We start from the raw sequence: 18,758 nt of genomic DNA on the forward strand, positions 1-18,758 counted from the left end.
TTTAGTCACATGAATTTTGCGAATTGAAAATTTGGGCAAGTTGACTCAGCTCTTATTTCCGATAAAAGGTTTCCCCCGAGCCCCCTTCCAAAAGGAATAGAAGGCGCAAGCTAGACCTATTCAATAGATCAAGTCTAGCTTGGCCAACTATTTGAAAAGGAAGATTCGAACTGGAAACTAATTCAACGGACAAGAAAGCTAAGCTCAAGACAGGACTAGAGGAGTGGGCTATACCCTAACCCTCGGAAGCGAAGACTACTTGTTATTCCCGTTTCTAGCTAAAGTAATGTACCAGGAGAGCTGGGTGGAATTGAAGTTCGGTTTCGATCAAGACACCCCTGCCTACTTACCTTAAAAAAACGACTAATGATCAACCGATCACAGAGGTCCTTTTCCAGCAACTTCAAATCAGAAAGCCCCGACTCCCATAAAGAATGTTTGCAGATCTTTCTTTTTATTACGATGACGATATGGACCTCATTACTGTCTCATTTTCTTATATTTATATAAGTTCTTTTTTTGGATTCGACATAACAAGAACAGAATCACGCTCTGTAGGATTTGAACCTACGACATTGGGTTTTGGAGACACACGTTCTACCGAACTGAACTAAGAGCGCTTTCCGGGAGATAAAGCAGTAAAGAAAAGGATGATTTTTGTACCGCATGCATATAGAAAAATGAAACTCTGAATTTTGTCCAATTTGAATCGATCTCAATTGATCCCTCGTTACTGCCCATAGGAGAAGTAATAGGTAGGGATGACAGGATTTGAACCCCTGCCTTGTTTTCCACATCATAATTTATTCCTCCATCTATATACAACTTTCTTGTCATTTCTTCTTTTTGGTTTCATATAATAAATGATATACATCTGAAACCCAACCTAACGTATAAAGAATGAATATTTATCGGTAATGCTCAGGAAGAAAGAAGGGGTCATCTTTTTGATTTTTATTCCACCCTCATGTACCCTTCTTTGCATTTTTTCTAAAGCCTGTTCAACCTCATATCACCTAGAACAAGTCATGGACTTCTTCAATGAAAGAAAGTCTCATGGAAACGTTTTCAACGAAATAAGAACCATACAAAATAGATTTCTTGATCTTTTTATTTAGGAAAACGGATTTTTTCGCAGTTTTTTCTTTTATCCTAAAGATATGCAGAACGAGTGTATTATGAAATGTTCGTTGTATAGCTTTGCATACATCGCTACTTAATCGTTTAGTGGTTATCGATGAAATTACTTCACCATAGAGAAAATATTATTGAAGTTTATATATATATATTATTGGTTGCTTTTGTTTATGTCCAATTGGAAAAGTTGATCTTCTAAATTATTATGTTTAGCCTAAAGTACATAACTTGTGTTCCTCCCTAGTTCTTGCAAAGCCACCTAATCAAGCCTCACCCCATTTGTAGTTATAACATGTTCAGCTGAAAGCAAACTCCAAATAAAATTGGTTTACTATTAGTAACACATATACTTTTTTACCTTAGCTCTTTCTTTATTGTTCATTGAGCAGTTCAAATGCTTTGATTGCTTATCAGATAAGAGGTAAAAATATTCTTCATTCGTTTATTTTGTTAATTCCAAATTGCATTCAAATCCATTCTTTCTCATAACTTGAGAATATGTACAGCGCAGAATAGAAAAGAAGGCTGATTTGATGAGTTGTAGGGGCGGACCCGCTTCCACTGATTTCTTGCGGGAAGGTTCTATAAGGGAAGAAGAATCAGAGCTGTGACCTGGTAACCTTGATTTCTTTCGGAACGTCATTACGAGAGTAACAAAGAAAGAATAACGTAGATAGGAAGGAGCGAGCCGAGCCCCAAGGATAATGAATTGGTATGCCGGGTGCTTACTTGAGCAAGAAGCCAAGTCATCGATAATCAAAGAAAGGTGTGAGTGAACGAGCCCAACTTTCCAATTCAAATATGACTCCTTTCCACTTTCAACAAATAGAGAAATCTCCGCTAGGCTAGCAGTGGGTAACCAACATAGTGCCCCATTCGTTCCATGACATCAATCAGTTCTCCTCGGATTCCAATCCAATCTCCCAATCAGTGAGAAATAGACGGTCGGATGAGATCAGAAGAACCGAGTACTATAGAATCTGAAACACACATATGCGAGCTATTAAACATACCATTCCTATTTATAAATAACAACATATTACCGCAGCGCTAAGAAAAGGGTTTGAAAGCTCTAAGTGGTACGATAAGCGGAATGAATCAAACGAAGTGCATCATGAGGGTTGGGGATTTAGCATACGCTCTACTATCAATTATAGGTTCACCTATGCCCCAAGAAAGAGGTGCAGAGGTGGAATTCAATAGATTTAAGCAACTTCAGTATGCGGGTAGCGATGCTTTTTGGAATCCAAGAGAACTTTGAATCGGAGGAATGACCAACACAGCTGGCATGGCTTTGTTGAATCAGGATTTGATGACAGGAACGTTGTTGAAATAACTTCTTTACCTCCCGTAAAATCCTTTATGCCTGATTTTAGTACTAACAATAAATGGCTAAAAACATCCTATTTTTTATGGTAAAATATGGAAAATCATATGGGAAACGAATAACGAATAGAAGTAGCCTAGCCTTTTCTTTCAGTCTCGGTCTCTAGATTCCCTTGTTCTTACTGTAGCTAGCACTTGTTATTGCAGTCAAGGAGCCAGGAGCCTTCAATCACATTTGAGCTTTACGCTCTTCTCCTTCTTGGGGATCGGCCTGTAGTAGCAGGCGTACAGGACGAGGCCGAACAGCGCACCGAGGCCGAAGGAGATGACATTGCTGACGATGTTCCGGGCCGCATCCGGGGAAATCATCTTGCTTTGCTCGCCGCGAGCGGGTGGGGACTTGGGATTGGTTTGGATTGGACGGCGCACGCGGCGAAAGGGAGGGAGAGAGAGAGCCAAAGCAATTGAGATTTGGGAGTCAGTTGAGGTCGAGGGATTAGCTTATATAGATAGACGCGGCGGGGGCGCGGTGTTTATCCGGTCTCGTGTTAGATCCTATGATTTGGCTAGTTAGCCTACGAGAACAAGTCACGAGTTTTTTGTTTGACTATGCATCCAGTTCGTTGCTATCTCTATCTTTATCTACATGGATATTAACACGCACTATTCTTGAGAGTCAAGACACCGTTTTGCTTTAAAGAGCCAAATAAATCCCAGATAATTACTAATGCACCGTTGAGTACACAGATTCTTTTCCTGTTCGTACTGGAGTATAGTAAGGAAAAACTGCTTGACCGAATCAAGGTCAAGATAACTAGTGTGATTCCTACACTAGGAGAATCGTGGATATGTAGGGAATAGATAAATGCCACCCGCCTAAGTAAAGAACTGTTACAAATAAAGAGGAAACTAATAAGGATAAGTAAGAAACAAGAGAAAAGAAACCATATTTGATACCGGAATATTCGGTTTGATAACCCGCAACTAATTCCCCCTCTGGGTAATCTTTCACATTCGGCCAAAGAAGAAATTCTAAAAACTAGAAAGCCTATAGACTGATGCCAAAGATTCCATCAAAAAAAACCATATTTTGGCTGTGCTTCAACTATATCAAAACGGTTTCTATATTCTGATACCCTACTATATCATAGTCTCTACTACTAGTATTTTTAACACCTCAGGAGCTCATGAGACTCTTTTAGTGAAATTCATAAGTCCCAATTCCCGAGCGATCGCACCAAAAACTCGAGTTCCTTTTGGATTTCCTTCTTGATCAATGACAACCGTCATCATATCGTATTATCATATCGTTGTCACGTTTGAGTTCTTTACATGTATGTACAATTACAACTCGTCTTACTTCTGTCTGATCTTTCTAGAGGCATTTTGGGCACTGCTTCTTTGATTACAGCAACAATAACGTCACCAATATGAGCATATCAGTGATTACCAGCTCCTAAGATTCGAATACATATCAATTCGATAGCCCCACTCCGTTTTTATCCGCTACATTCAAAAGGGTCTGAGTGAGATGGATCTTGGAAGTCTGGTTTTTGATTGGATAGTGATCTCGGTCACGAGTGGTTGATCTTCGCGGGCCGTGAATGGCCATGGAAAGGATTATTGATGTCAATATGTTTGATCGAGAAGATTGGACGATGAAAGACGGATCCTTTGTGGTTTGAATAATAGGCTGTGGTCTCGATATTGGGCTATGGGCTGATTGCTTTCTGTATGAGCCTCTTGTGATTGGGCTCTCGTGGGCGGATTACCCAATGTGTACTCATCTTCCAACAAAGAGGAGAAGACATAACCGGAAGAATTGTGAGAAATAAGTTAATTTATCAAGTTGAGGCATGTCGATTTGGATTTCAAATAAGAAAGAAAAGACTCCTGCACCCTCGAGAGCATTCTCTTTCACTTGCATTTCTTCCTGAAGTTGGCTCGAAGACCTGTCTAGCCTTGATTTTCCTAGTTATTACTCGAGCGCGCTGAGGCAACTCTGAACTAAGCTCAGGGGAGGGGTAGTAGGTATGCTTCAAACCCTCCGGCACCTTGAAGAACGATGGCACTAGATCGGGAAAGATGAATGACCAATGAGGACAGGACAATGGGGGAAGTTGGTAATAGAGAATCCTCCCTTCTTCTTTGCTTTCTTGCCTGAAAAAATCCAAAACTAACCATTGGAACCTCATGGGCTACCGAGTTAGGAGATTCATTTTCTTTATTACTTTTACTTTTTTTTACTAAGTCATTCTAAAAGATAAGAGCTAACCGACCATCCTGATTGAATGTTTGAGTACTCGGAGTCTCTCGTAAGTATGGAAAGAAAGTCTCTTCTTTCCACAACTCCTAAATTTCCCATCAGCCTATCCAATCTAATTCCAGACAGAGTCAGTAGACCTTACTTTAGTGTAGGTAGTGTCAGATAATTAGGAAGTCTTGATAGTCTTTCGTATAATCTCTTCTTCAATCCTAGGAGCAAAAAAGGAATGTCCTTTAGGGACCTTTGGATAAAAAGATTTCCGACCTCTTACTTTCGTAGTTATGAATTGCGGAATAGAATCAATTATGAAATTCATAAGTATATATCCCTCATCCCTATTGGTATCGGTTTGGGCCACTACCCAGAACACTGCCAGAGCCCTATTTTTAAGAAGAAATTGACAGTCTTTTTTAGAACTAGAACTATGGTAAAATCCAGTATCGACAGGCCTAGTTCTTTTCCTTTGCTTATGCAGGGCAAGAATTTGTCGAGTTCAATCAGTACAATAAGAAATCCTAAGTATTTTTTTGGTCAGGCGACACCCAGATTTGAACTGGGGATAAAGGATTTGCAGTCCCCTGCCTTACCGCTTGGCCATGCCGCCAAATCCGATCCAAAATAGAGCAAAATCTTATTCATCCACATTATTTTACTAATTTTTATTCATAGGAGGGGATTATTAAACCCTTTTTGATTTTTTAGATCGTTGAATCCCTTTGTACTTATCCCTTTCCAATCCCTTTTAATAAATTCATTCCTGTTTTTTATTGGACCCAGTTTTATTCTCTTCGATTGATTGTATCTCAAAACACACATTGCTTAAATACCTTCTCTTTCTATTGAAAAGAGAAAGGATTTCCAGTCACAGCCAATTTAGGAAAAATTTCGGTGGAGGAAAGGAGGCGACTAGTCGCTTCTGGCGAAGCAGCGAGTTCATGAGCAAGTGAATGAACGAGCAGCGAGTGAAGTGCAACAGTCGTAAGTAAGGCTCACCATGTTCCTAAAAGGAGTGACTATCTTTTCTTCCCTTCTACTGACATTGAGCGAGCAGCAAGCATAGGCAATAGTTTCCGTAGGGGTGGGGCGCAAGCAAGCGTTTTCAGGCTCCGCTAGCTAGCGTACTCTTTTGCTATCAATGAAACCGAAAGAAAAAACCAGTGCCCTTTCGTATAGATCGACACGCAGTACTTTTTCTTTACTTCTTCCATACTAGGAAGAATGGAAGGAAATCCTTCGATAACACTTCTTCCTTATTTGAAGAAATGATATCCGACGCCCGTGGAAACTCTTTCATTTCAAAAAAGTTCTTCTTAAGAAGCAAATAGCATTTCCTATTGATTTGTCCCCTGGACTAGACCTATGTAGATTCGGAATTATCCGTCGCTACGTTGTTCCCAAGGACTAGCAAAATCGAAATAGCGAAATTCTTGGGTCATCTCAATGGGTTCAGAAACCACACGTTTCTCTGGATCATCATAGCGTACTTCCACATATCCACTCAGAGGAAAGTCTTTTCGTAATGGATGACCCTCGAAACCATAATCTGTTGATATACGGTGTAAATCCGGATGATTGATGGAAGAAACACCAGACATATCCCATACTTCTCGCTCCCACCGGCCGGCTGATGGAAATAGACTGACTACCGGAGATATTCGTGTTACTTCGTCTGCACTTGTTTGTACACGAATGCGTGAGTTATACCGAGTACTCAGTAAATTATGGACAACTTCAAATCTTTGTTTTCGAGAGGGATGATCCACTCCGCAAATATTGATCGAAACTTGAACCCTTGTATAGGTATGCCATTTTAGAAAGCACAACAATGGAAATGGGTAGTCAGTATTGGTATAAGATCTATTCCCATGTTCCGATCTTTTCATTTTATGTACCCATTTCTTGGGTAAAATCTCCCAACTATATTGGAAAATGGATTGGTTATCCATAAATGAAAATCAAGAAAGCTTTATTTTGGTTCCGCTTCTTGCTCTAAGCAGAAAGACTTGTCGGAAATCGCCGGTTGGGTTGGTCCGACCAAGAAAGGCATGGGAGTGGGGAGGCAGAAGTGAAAGACTGGCTACCAATAAAGATCCAAAACTGCACACACACTTTTTAGAGTTATGTATCCAGGATCGGCTGCATGCTCTAGTGTTGAATCGGGTATAAAACCCAGGATGCCTGGTTACAATTCCGAATCCGCTAAACCATCGCTCAGGGAAAAGTATTATACAGAGCATTAGTACTTATTCTGATCATTTCCTTATATTTAGATTCTAGTAGTTTATTTCAGTCGTATTCGTATCCTTACTGCGGTTTTTTAAGGGTAACAAATAAAAGTATGCAGGTTCTATTTTATTGTTCCGAGACATATGATGATAGCATTGAGAATGAGAAATCTTTGCAAAATGCTCGTATTATTAAGGAGTTCTGGAACGATTACTACGCTAAGCTGTTGGATATTGACAAAAGAAAAAGACTTCTAATGTTGATATGTATCAGGATGATGTTAGAAAGTTGTTGATTAATGAAAAGAAGAATCAAAATGGTGTGTTTTCCGATACTGAATTAATAGATTTATAGAATCAAATTGCAAATTGCACAATGAAGTTCGATGAGGATAATCTATTTAAAGTAACTCCTAACATAGTAAAGTTCTTGATTAATAAAGATCAGCCTAACGCTAAGCAATATCTAAAGGGTTGCCTACCAAGTAGCTTACCTATGCTTAAGATGTTTGGTATCTATACGCTTGAGGCTATCATGATTCATGTACTAGGCTTGGTATTCAACACTCTTCAGGAATCATCCGCAGTTAAGGCAGCTAGATTTATAGATCAACTTAATTCGACTGTACGAGAACAAGCAAGGTTTCTACAATACAAAGCACCAGGTAGTGGTAAGGTGGAAGCAGTACTCACTAGTAAGGTAGAATCAGTTAAGGATGTTGTTCAGCCCAAAGGTGCTAGCAAAAAAGAGAAAAAGAAAAAATGCAGTGTCATTATGATATCGGGAAATATTTGCTCCAATTCATGATTGAAAGAAATGTTCTACATATATCAACAGATAGGGGAGTAACAAAAGAAGATCCAGTGCTGGTTCTTAAGAAAGGTCAAGGGTATATAGAGAATTCTTGTTATGTTATGTGCAATTTGAACATAAATCTGCTCCCTATCAAACTCAATCTTCCGATGCTTTGCAAACCCTTGGATTGGCAACCAGCAGAGAGGGGGTCTGATCCTGATACATTATCGGATCTGATAGGAGGTTACTTATGCAAACCCACGGGGGATATCTAGAATCACTTTCGGCTATTAACTTCCCATGACTTAAACCACTTCTATATAAAGTAACATAAAAAAGAATACAAGCAGATGTGTGATATTTTGAATGGGCTTCAGTCTCAAGTGTTTGAAATAAACAAAAGGCTCTTGAGATTTCTGGAAAAGAATCGTCAATGTTTAGTTGAGTGTGGGCTTCTTTTACCAAATGCTCTGGCTCGCGTGAATCCGACAGAAGCCTCAGACATATTGAGGGAGTGCTACTTCAATAACGTCAAAGGTATTAAGAATGCTTGTAGCTATAACATACTGTTAAATAAATTATGAAAACAGGTGCAGCAGGCTAGTTATGAAGATTTTTTAATAAGACTTGCATCAGCATACAAAGGTTATCAATTCTATTTGCCAGCATTCATGGACTTCCGTGGTAGAATCTACCGTTCAGGTGTATTGCATTTTCATGAGCGTGATTTGTCAAAAAGTTTATTACTCTTTTCTGCCGATCATCCTCAACCTCAAGCACAAAACCACCTGTCGGAAAAAAAGAATCTCAGTCAACACTTAGCATGTGCTGCAGCCTTTAAGTATCCAAAGTTCTCGAACTTAGATGATGCCCTTAAATGGTATAACGAACACCAGACTGAAATGTTTACTTCGGACGAAAGTTTCATTCAATTTGCTGCGCAAGCTAGTGATCCATTTTTTTTCATAGCCAAGATCCTTTCTCAGGATGAAGGAGTGAGTAATTATCATCAGGTTCCAGTGACCCAAGATGCGAGTGCGAGTGCATATCAAATTATGAGTTATCTCTTGCTTAAATTAGAAATGGGTAGGAGAACGAATCTTCTTCCATCTTAAGACGGTCAAATCCAAGATGTGTACATGTGCTTGCGGGATGAGCTTAATAAATTGTTTTTTACCAGATTGAATAATGTTAGTAGTAGTAATTAGAAGAAAAAACTCATATATTCTATGTTAACTAGAAAGTTCGTCAAAGGATTGTTTATGCCATCTCCACAGGGGTCCGTCCGGTTCTTCCTCAAATGGGTTGCCTCAATCTTTATCAAAGTTTTGGTATCTAGCTTATCCAGCTACAGTATAGTATACTCCTTCCTTGCTCGATAGAGCTCTTTGAATCCGCTTCAACTAAATGCGTAAAATAGAGTAATTTCTTCAAAAGCCAGTTTCTTTCGAGAAGGCAGGAGGCCCATAGCGAGTTACAATAGTGTCAGTTCTTGTACGGAAGGCCGCAATTCCGGTAACCTCGACTGCTCTAAGAATGATCCGGGCTAGCCGGGCACATCACATCAAAGTTAGGTCATTTGTCAAAAACATGGCAAATAGCTCAGTTGGTTTGGTAAGGGAGCTATTCTCTCACTTAAACCACTCCCATATTAGGTATTCTATCTCGTCTTAAAGTTCCCCCGCATTACCCATAACTTACCACCTGTATCTCCGGAACTCAAATCGCAAAATGACAATGCTTTCGATAGTCTGTACTAAATTACTTTGTACGAATGCACATCTCGGCCGTCGGGTAGCTGATCACCATTTCAAAGTCTATATCCGTGGTTCAAGAAATGGAATTGCTATTCTCGATTCAGACAAGACATTGATTTGTTTACGAAACGCTCTTCATTTTATAGGATCTCCCAGTCGTCAAAAAGGCCGTTCCTTCTTTTTAAAGACCAATCATTTATTTATTTATGAGATAACGGAAGAAATGGCGAGCTATTGAAGAAGCTATTTGAGAAATGTGAATTCTCATTGTTTCGATGATTCTCAATGGAAGATCGGGGCGTTTTTGACCAATTCTTTTGCAAATAAAAAAAATTCCGTTCAAGAAAGAAGAAGATCAATTTTGGGTTGAACCAACAACCTGATTGTGTGGTTATTCTGAATGCAGATAGAAAGTCTTCGGTCATACTGGAAGCTGATCGATCACAAATACCTATTCCATCCTTAGTTGATTCTACGATCCCATGGGAATCCTATAAAAGAATCACTTATCCCATCCCAGCGAATGATCCTATACAGTTCGTATATCTATTTCGTCATTCGATCATGAAAACAGTGATTCTTGAACAGAATGCGATTAGTAGAGAAGCGCAATCTCTCAGAGTCACTTTGAGTACGGGGAAGTCCGCAGGAGGGATGAGATCCTCTTGCTACTCCACCTCTTCTTCTTCCCCAATAGACGAAGAAGAAAATAGGGCCAAGGCGCTATTGGAGATGCGCAAAAAATATCCATCGGGAGATGGCGCTGACGCTGACGCTAACGCTTGCAAGGCAGTTTTGCAGGCAATTTCACAAAATAGTTTTTTTTCGTTGAGCTCATAACCCGGTTTGGGCCGATTGACTCTGAGAGCGATCGAGGGGTCGCGGGCTCACACCTTGCTTTTGCGCATAGGATCGAAGAGATCCTAGAATTTCATGGAAAGAGCAGCAGCTCTCTGAAAGACCTCATTGATCTGAAATTGGATTTGGAAGACGCCTCTAAAAGAGAGGAGATTCTACTTCCATATTTTTCCTCCAAAAAAGAGGCAAAGTCCTAGTGTGATACAAAAAGAAATAATGGGAAAGGGCGGGGAATGATAGGTTCATAGATGTGGAGTAATCAGTTCTTCATTTGAAGAGTTAGTTGGCTGGCCTACCGGCCCGCAGATGTAGAGAGGTTGCCCCCACCATCCTCTTGAACTGCGAAATCAAAGCGATTCCTGTTGATGGAAGAAAGGCTAATTTCGTTTGATCCGATCCGCCTATGCCAGTTCGAGTCTGGCGAGTCGCTATCATCTGTTGCCCTAACTTTTTCTATTAGCTCATCTTGTCCGTAGTGATATTTTGGAGAAGGAGCAATTACCGGAGTGAGAAAGGTAAAAAGAAGCAATCACGAAAGCTAGTGCTAGTTGTGGCTTTTTGTACTAATCTTGTTTGTTCGGTAGCTCGCATCAGCAGCTTTAAAAGGAATAGAAAACGAGGCTTTTTCCACCACACCAGGGGCGGGCATTACGCTCAAGCAGGGGAAGTCAATTTGACTGCTGCTCGAGAACCTGTTTAAACAAGAAGAAGTAGCATGGCTCCAGCGGGGCAGAGCCAATTGGCTATGAATGGTGACCGAAATACAATTTTTTTCCACCACTTTGCAATTGCAAGAAAAAAGAGGAATCTGATCAAGTACTTGATGAGCAATACTGGAGATCGAATAGAAGGTAATGACTTACTCGATGCACATATTTAGGGCTATTTCTTTCATCTGTTTAATACGCAATTCTCTTCGATAAGAAGGGTTCTCTTGTGTTCCAGGGTTGATTAAGCGTCTGGTGGAATAGGGATACATTGTGTGAGGCCAAATTGCCTGACGAATTGATGAATATGGCTCAATATAGACTGGTCCAGGTATACCGGTCAGTCTTGAGCCACCAGGATAGCCTTCCACATATCCTGTTCCTCCCTTGAGTGGTAACTCTTTTCTAACCTTAGAATCCTGAACCAATTTGCTCCAAAGACTCTGTCATTGAAAGGAGTCCATAGGTTGATAAAATAGGTTTTCACGAAAACCACACGTAAATAGAAAAGGTAAGAGTTACACGTGCCAGAAGCGAGGAATACCGCTCGGAAGCCCGATTGAACCTGTCCTCATTCACTGCTATCTCCATATATTGGATGCCAAGCTTGAAAGGGTAATGGTCCGAGAGGATGGGGCCATAGTCTTCTATTACGCACGCTACGCAGACGATATGCTCTTCGGCTTACCGAGAGGGGATAAGTCCACGCGAGTCACCCAGGGTCTCAAAAAGGTCTTAGCTAGAGTCCTTAGGGAGCTCCTACAGGGCTTCACTTCTACTGAAATTTCCAGAAAACAACCAGGGAGGCTACAAATTATCGGCTTGCTCCTGTCTCTGAAAAGTGAAGGTCAGCTCCACGTGGGTATTCCATCCAAACGATGGGAGAAGAGGATGACACTTGTTCGTATTGAAAACCGGAGACGAAGGGAAAGAGGTTTGATTGGAACATGTTCTACAAGAACTCCTGTGTAGAACACGCCCGTATCTATTCTATGGGCTACCTTCAGGCCAACCCTACTGCTGAAGTAGAAAGCATCATATTCCGGTTTTTCCAACACTTGATCAGGAACCGGGCGCAGAAATTCCTTGAAGAGAAGGGGATGCCTACAACCAATGCCTAAATAAAGGCATATGTCGAAAAGTGCAACTACTAATAGATTCAGTAAAGGAAGGCCAGGAACGGGCTGAGCTACTGCCCGAAATAGAAGAGGACGACTGAGCCTAATTCCAATCCAAACAATTGACGAGGGAGTCTAATTATTTTTCCGTTCTTGATTGTTTCAATTGCACTTTCTTCATTGGAGGGTTGCTTGGAAAGTGTGATAGTTACGGCGCTTGGAGTATACGGATTGAATTCTTCCTTCTTCTATAGGTCTTTCTGGGCGGCGAGGCGGAAAAAAGGTGTAGAGAGGGAGAAGGTACATAAAAAACAATTTCTAAGGTAGAAAAGAGGCATCCACCAGTCATTGAGAACAGCTAATCCCGGAATTAGCAGGCCGGTATGCGAAGAGAATTCGGTATTGAATCCGCAAGGCCAGGTGAAGAAAAGTCCAATATGGGTGGATTACCTTTTTCTGAAGGATAAGTCTCTGGGACTGACTGAACTGAATGTATAGCGTCAAGATAAGAAGCACGGTAGTCGAAGATGTACCTTGTGGGGTGGGGTACGAGTAAACCAGACCAATGATGAAAAGCATAGATACGAGCATGGCCTCCCTATCTCAAAAGCAGGCCGCCAAGGGTGCTCGCATGAAGCATTTCTCACTCATAAATAAGTAGTTATCACAAATTTAGAAACATGCTCTGATTTCTCTTATCGAATTTCATTCATATTTTCCAGTATTCGGAGTTGCTTGGGAAAAGGTCTAGTCAGGGTCGGTTCTGTTCGGAGTTTCGGGTTGATCGGAAAAAAACACCCTAATTAAGACTTTTGTATAGTTTGTGTCAACCTGAGTTTGGTTAAGTGCCCGCCCGCCTAGATAGATACATAAGTGTCAGTTTGAATGAAGTCAAGTGTAAACCGTGTCAACAACGAGAAATTGAAGTGTAAATCTGGATGGTTTGAAGTGGAAACCTTAACATACAAAAGTGTCTACCTCATTAGAAAAGCAAGTATCTACCGGCGATATATTCATTCGAGTATCAACCGGCGTCAACCAGTTGTCAAACTCCAAATATTTCGTTCGTAGGGGCATGAAGAAGTTGCTAAACCGGTTGTAAAGTGGCTCTGATAAAAACCATCATTGCTTTATTTTTTACTTTTCATCTAGTAACGTGCATGAATGGATATGGTGGGTAAGATTTGAAAACGTTTGACATCAACCGGGCTCTACTTTGCTTTTACTTTACTTCACTTGCCAGGTCATTGTTGTCGATATTGAGGTGAGGACTCTCTCTTTATTCCCGTTTTATTTATCACTAAATGATCTAACAAACGCATGATTTGATTACTAAATATTGAGTCATTGAACGAATATTCGAGTAAATTCACCTTTTTCTATGAAAGCAAGGATTGGGCTGGGTTGCTTATTCGTCATCACGGAGCAACCCGGTACCTTTTCTTAGGCGAGCGACTGAGACGAGAGCTTTCAATTATGCCGTTTTGGTCAAATCCCAGGGCTCTTTCTGATTTGATTAAATACTTCTATGTTGTATGATAATAGAAAGTCAAGATCTCACTCGCTTTTTCTGCTTTTCTCGGCTGTTGCCTTTTTCCACATCGATTGCTATAGGAGTTCCATCCTCAACCTATGTATGCTCAAAGAACTGGATCACGGAACTCTCAGCCCTTCGCCCCAAGGCTACGAAAACGTTTCTACTCCCTTTCCCTTCCCAACGTCATATCTTTCTTCGACAAGAAGGAAAGATCACTCTCTATCTAAATGATAGAACCACTGGCACGGTACCTTTCAAATTGGTAAGTCAAATCCTGGTGAAGACATCACGAGCAATGACACGATGACATCATCTCCACTTCGTAGCCCATCGGTCTTCATTCATTGAAGCCAGGGCATTGACTGACTTTCAGCGATCGCTATAAGAAAGACATTAAAAAAGTTCTCCTAAACCTGTTCCTTTCCGTTACTACTACTTGGAATTGGAAGTCTAGGAGCAGGACTAACCTTTTTATTTCGTTTAAATAAAGTCGAGATGTAGCTTTCTCTATCTCAATAAATTATTCCACCTCCATTCATTGGAGAACAAAGCGTTATCTGATTAGATCCTTGCTTCAAACTCAACCGAATCAAGTTTCAAAAATAGATGTGGAAGAGGCAAAGGGAAGAGCGGGGTTGCCGAATTGTTTCTCAGAGCCGGACGAAACATCTATCTCTATTTACAATACCCCCAAGAAAACTTTGTCGAAAAAGGTTGTCATCGTAATAGGGATTGCACCTCAACATGGCAGCCCTCAATTCTGCCAATTGTGTGTGACTTGTACTCTTCTAGGCTTCCTCTTTGCCTCAAGTGATTAAACTCATCAACTACACCAACCACATTTCTTACCTCAAACCTCCCTACAATCTCTTGAATTCACTCTTGCCAAGATACTTGTCCCCTATTCACTAAGAAACTGTTGTACCAGCTTTCACCTCTCCCCCTAAGGTGCATAGCCGAAAGTTCTACCTTGTACCAATCTGTAACTTGGTACACCGAAAAGTAATGTTCACACTTTTGTATCCAAGACCTGGCCCCTTCAAATATTGGAAAATAAACTCTAGGAGGTTGATGTATCTGCTGCCCATATTGATATTGATTTTGCGGCCTTTGTTCTTGCAGGTATTGGTACGGGTCATGCTGTTGAGTTGGAAGCGGTTGGTTAAGGTAAGTATATATTGGCACTTCTGGTTTCATGGAATTTCCAACATAGGGCAAAAGTATTGGTTGGGAAAATTGGATATTTGGTATTGAATTGGGTCTTGGTTGTGGTGGTGGAGGTGCAGGATTAGGTCTAATATTATCATGTTTTGAGTTGTGAGGAAGGCCATAGGTGGCTGGAAACAAGTGTTCGTGCCAAGGTTTTGAGGGGGATAGAGAGGGTTATTTTTGTGATTGGGTCTTTTAGTTGCTCTGCTACTAGAGGTCTAGGTGGTCAGGGGTTTAAAGGTCTGGAATAGGTGTGAGTGGTGGTCGTATTCAGTACCAATGGTACGGTAATTGGAGGTTTAGGCGGTTCAGGCCTAGGATAAGAGCTAGAGGCTTGTTGAGGGGTAGCCATGGTTTCAGCTTCACTGGCAACAGCTGGTAGGGACATTTGTTGTGGTGTTCTAGGAAAATGAACCATATTGCCCCTAGTTGTGTTAATCGAGCTATGCTCTTCTTCAACGCTCCGCGCCTTCAAAAAAGTAGTTTTGTTGCTTGTGCTTTAATTTAGGAGTTTCAACTTAACTAGCATATGTGCATTTGGGTTGTTGGCATATGTCGGCTACATACTGGATGCTTTTCCATCATTGTTCGACTTGCACAGAAACAATGGGTCCCTTCTGGTTTCTTTTTCTCCCTCCAAGTTTGTTCTTCACTGTAATGTGTGTCAACTCAACAAGAGTGAGCACACCCTTCCTGCTGGTCTTCTTCAACCTTTGTCTGTTCCATTACAACCTGGGTCTTCTATTTCAATGGATTTTCTTGAGGCACTCCCCAAGTTTTATGGTTATAGCTCAATACTTGTGGTCGTGGACCGTTTCACTGGCTCATTTCATTCCTCTATCTCACCCTTTTAGTTGTATACCCTATCTTGTATCCAGTAGTAAGTCTACTCTTCTTACCCCCTCTCCTCTACCTTTTGTGGCCCATCTATTAGCTTTTTGACCATCTTTGAGTCATAGCAAGATGGCTCTATCTCTTTTCACAAGTACAGCCGTAAGTACAGTTGCGGGCGTCAACGATCAGCAGTACTGAGCTACGGAAAGTCTATTGAAAGGACCTAATCAAAGGCTACTACAGCTATAACTGACCCGCCTATGGAATCTATTGGCTCGGCTGAACCGACATGAAATGAAAGAGAGGAAGGCGGAAGCTATTGGCAAATAGAGGGGGGATGTTCTCTGTGTCTTTTAGCCCTCACTAGATGACAACTTGCTTACTTTTCACTTCTTCTTAAGCTTGGCAGACTAGTTCCTGACTGACTTGATAGTGCGATGAGCTTACTTGCTCTAGTTCTATCCTCAGGATTTACTTACCTGAGTACCCAGCACCGAGGATCGATGTAATTTACTTTCAAAAAGATGCTGTTGATGCTAACACGCATATAAATAGATGGTCCCCACTGCTTGCTCCTCTTACCCGAATGGGGTTATATGCCTTAGTGAAACTCAGGGTAAAGTGGCAGAGGTATGACCTCGGGAAGAAAGAAAGATCGGGCGGGGAAAACGGGGTTCGAACCTGCGACTTCTGGCGTGACAGACCAGCACTCTAACCAACTGAGCTATTTCCCCCTTTCGTAACTACTGTCGATTAAACAGTCACCTACCGGTTACCTTTGTAACTATACCAAAGTAGCTGTACAACAGAATGCCCTTCGCCTTTAGTACTTTTCTTATATATATTATGTTATATACTAAATGTGTCAAAGCAATAGAACTTATTGAAAAAAAACAAGCCCATCTTTCTCAAAAAGGAAGAGAGGGTGCGCCCCCCAGAGAGAACCCCATTCTTTCAAGAAAGTTCTAATTAATTATGTAGAAAAAGAAATAAGGAAAATAGGAGTAAGCGAGTAGGGTCAACAAGATTCTAAACGAATACCACAAGTGACGGAACCGACGATGATGAAGAGATAAGGGGCGAAGGATATTTTTTCTTTCCAATTCTTATTTATTGATTATCTAATTTATTTAGATCCATATTCATTTGCATTTGCAAATACAAACTCTCTTTCATTTTCTTTTTACTTTTGCGCTAAGGATAAGGGAACTGAGAAAAAAAGAGCTGGCTTGGCTGGTACATCAAGCATATGACATATTGCTTGTTCGGTGTGGTACACATATCTGCCAATGTCAATCAAGTAAGAAAATGCATTCCCACTGTCTGAGGAAAAGGTGAAGAATTGCAATTTATTGAGCTTGTAAGGCCCGTTGAAGTCCCCGAGAAAGGGTATAAATAGGGCTATAAGTAGGCCGTTTGCTATTGCAATAAGGGCTGCTCGCCTTTCCTTTTGACGGCTTGGCTTCCTATCGCTCCTATGTAGTGGTCGGCCTTAAAAGGAGTCTTCCTACCATACCATCATGCATGCCTATGTTATAGTGCGTTAAGCTTCGCCAAAAGCAAGCAAGATGATGAAGCGAAGCTTCGTAGACAAGGCTCGTTCCGTGCTTGACTTACAAGCTCGTGTAGTAAGGCCTCGCCCTACTTCAATAAGGGCTTATGCACTCCACTCGTAAACGAGCGTTAGAGCTTTTTGAGCGAGTGAGCGAAGCCTTCCTGGAGCTTCCCCCTTCCCTCACCCGAGAATTGCATTTCCGCTTCAGCTTCCCCGGTTTAGTTGGTTTGGAGGATTAATTGATTGGATACCCAATCCGCATAATCTTTCAAAGTCACTGCTTCTACGACGATAGGCGTAAAGGCATGATTAGTTCCACGAATCTCACTGCACTGACCATAGTAAACTCCTTCTCGTTGTACCGAGATGGAGGTAAGATTTGAACGACCAGGTACAGCATCACATTTGACACCTGAGGAAGGTACAGCCCAACTATGAGGTACATCAGCGGGTGTTACAATCATACGTAGATGAGTTTTGGCTGGTACAACCACTCTATTGTCAACTTCTAATAAACGTGATTGACCCAATTCTGGATCATCTTCTGGAATCGTATAACTGTCAAAAGTGAGTGACTGTTCATCGGAACTGTTATAGTCCGAATACTCATAAGGTTGGGTCGACGCCCGCCTCCCCCCAAACTTGACTTGCAAGTTTCCCCGCAAAAAGCTCTCCACGCCTACTCTTATTTATAAAGAGCACTATTCTTCTTTAGTTAGGTAGTTCTCCCCCCTCTATGAGACCGTAAGACCCCGGTGGAATCGAAGGCCCGCTTACTAATAGGCAAGAGGGGACCCTTTCTCGCCCAGCCCTACCTACATCAGTGAAGCTGGAACCGAGGAAGACAATGTTCAACACACATGAGACAAAATGAAGGTATGGGACGGCCAGTTCACCACGGAAAGGGATGCTAGTCGACTTTGGCGAAGTTGTAGGCCCCAATAGATCAGATCTCAAGAGTGATTCCTCACCTATCCTGCTAGGGGCCAAGTCGAAGGCTCGAGTATAGATTCCCTATGCTCATGTGAACGGCCGGCCCGTAGATCTAAAAGGATCCATAAAAAAGACCGGAAAGTATGTCGAAAGAAAACTCGTTCATGAGACCTCGAATTCCCACGTTCCAGCCTGCATTATGCCAGCAGGTCCCACCCCCAATTTCTTGAGTCACCCTTATCTAAAAAAAGGACGGAGTCTATCTAGATCATAGGATCACTGTATTCAGAGGTCAATTCTCTTTCTTTGACCTCCCACCGTTCACGACATCCCTTGCTTCTCGCAAGAACGGCTCCTCGGTGGAGGAGTAGAAGCGCTGGTCCCCTTCGGTCAAGTGCTTGTGCGTGCTCTTACCTACCGTAGGACCTCCGTCCCCGAAGCGAAGAAGGAGGAGCAGGAACAACAGGTTGTCCTCTCTTGGTCCAGTAGTTCCGCAACTA

The 18,758-nt window shown here is 41.5% G+C and overlaps 1 protein-coding gene, 3 non-coding genes and 1 pseudogene across 4 annotated transcripts; 1 reads left to right on the top strand and 4 right to left on the bottom strand.

Annotated features, from left to right (window-relative positions):
* Positions 1 to 546: 546 nt before the first annotated feature.
* TRNAW-CCA (transfer RNA tryptophan (anticodon CCA)) lies at positions 547 to 620 on the bottom strand. Its single transcript has one exon. It is a non-coding gene; the product is annotated as a tRNA-Trp (tRNA).
* Positions 621 to 5,262: 4,642 nt separating this feature from the next.
* TRNAC-GCA (transfer RNA cysteine (anticodon GCA)) lies at positions 5,263 to 5,333 on the bottom strand. The gene has a single exon. It is a non-coding gene; the product is annotated as a tRNA-Cys (tRNA).
* A 754-nt stretch (positions 5,334 to 6,087) lies between these two features.
* On the bottom strand, positions 6,088 to 6,867 carry LOC123148713 (NADH dehydrogenase [ubiquinone] iron-sulfur protein 3-like). Its single transcript, XM_044568207.1, has one exon. It carries the CDS (start codon positions 6,673 to 6,675, stop codon positions 6,103 to 6,105), a length of 573 nt encoding a protein of 190 aa, XP_044424142.1. The 5' UTR covers positions 6,676 to 6,867; the 3' UTR covers positions 6,088 to 6,102.
* A 2,125-nt stretch (positions 6,868 to 8,992) lies between these two features.
* LOC123100526 (ribosomal protein S2, mitochondrial-like) lies at positions 8,993 to 10,577 on the top strand (annotated as a pseudogene).
* A 5,853-nt stretch (positions 10,578 to 16,430) lies between these two features.
* TRNAD-GUC (transfer RNA aspartic acid (anticodon GUC)) lies at positions 16,431 to 16,504 on the bottom strand. The gene has a single exon. It is a non-coding gene; the product is annotated as a tRNA-Asp (tRNA).
* Positions 16,505 to 18,758: the final 2,254 nt, after the last annotated feature.

Source organism: Triticum aestivum, chromosome 1B (assembly GCF_018294505.1).
Source record: "Triticum aestivum cultivar Chinese Spring chromosome 1B, IWGSC CS RefSeq v2.1, whole genome shotgun sequence".
Lineage (NCBI taxonomy): Eukaryota > Viridiplantae > Streptophyta > Magnoliopsida > Poales > Poaceae > Triticum > Triticum aestivum.

Excerpts from the sequence above, each read along its gene's own strand:
- LOC123148713 (XM_044568207.1), bottom strand. The coding sequence starts at position 6,675 with ATGGATAACCAATCCATTTTCCAATATAGTTGGGAGATTTTACCCAAG.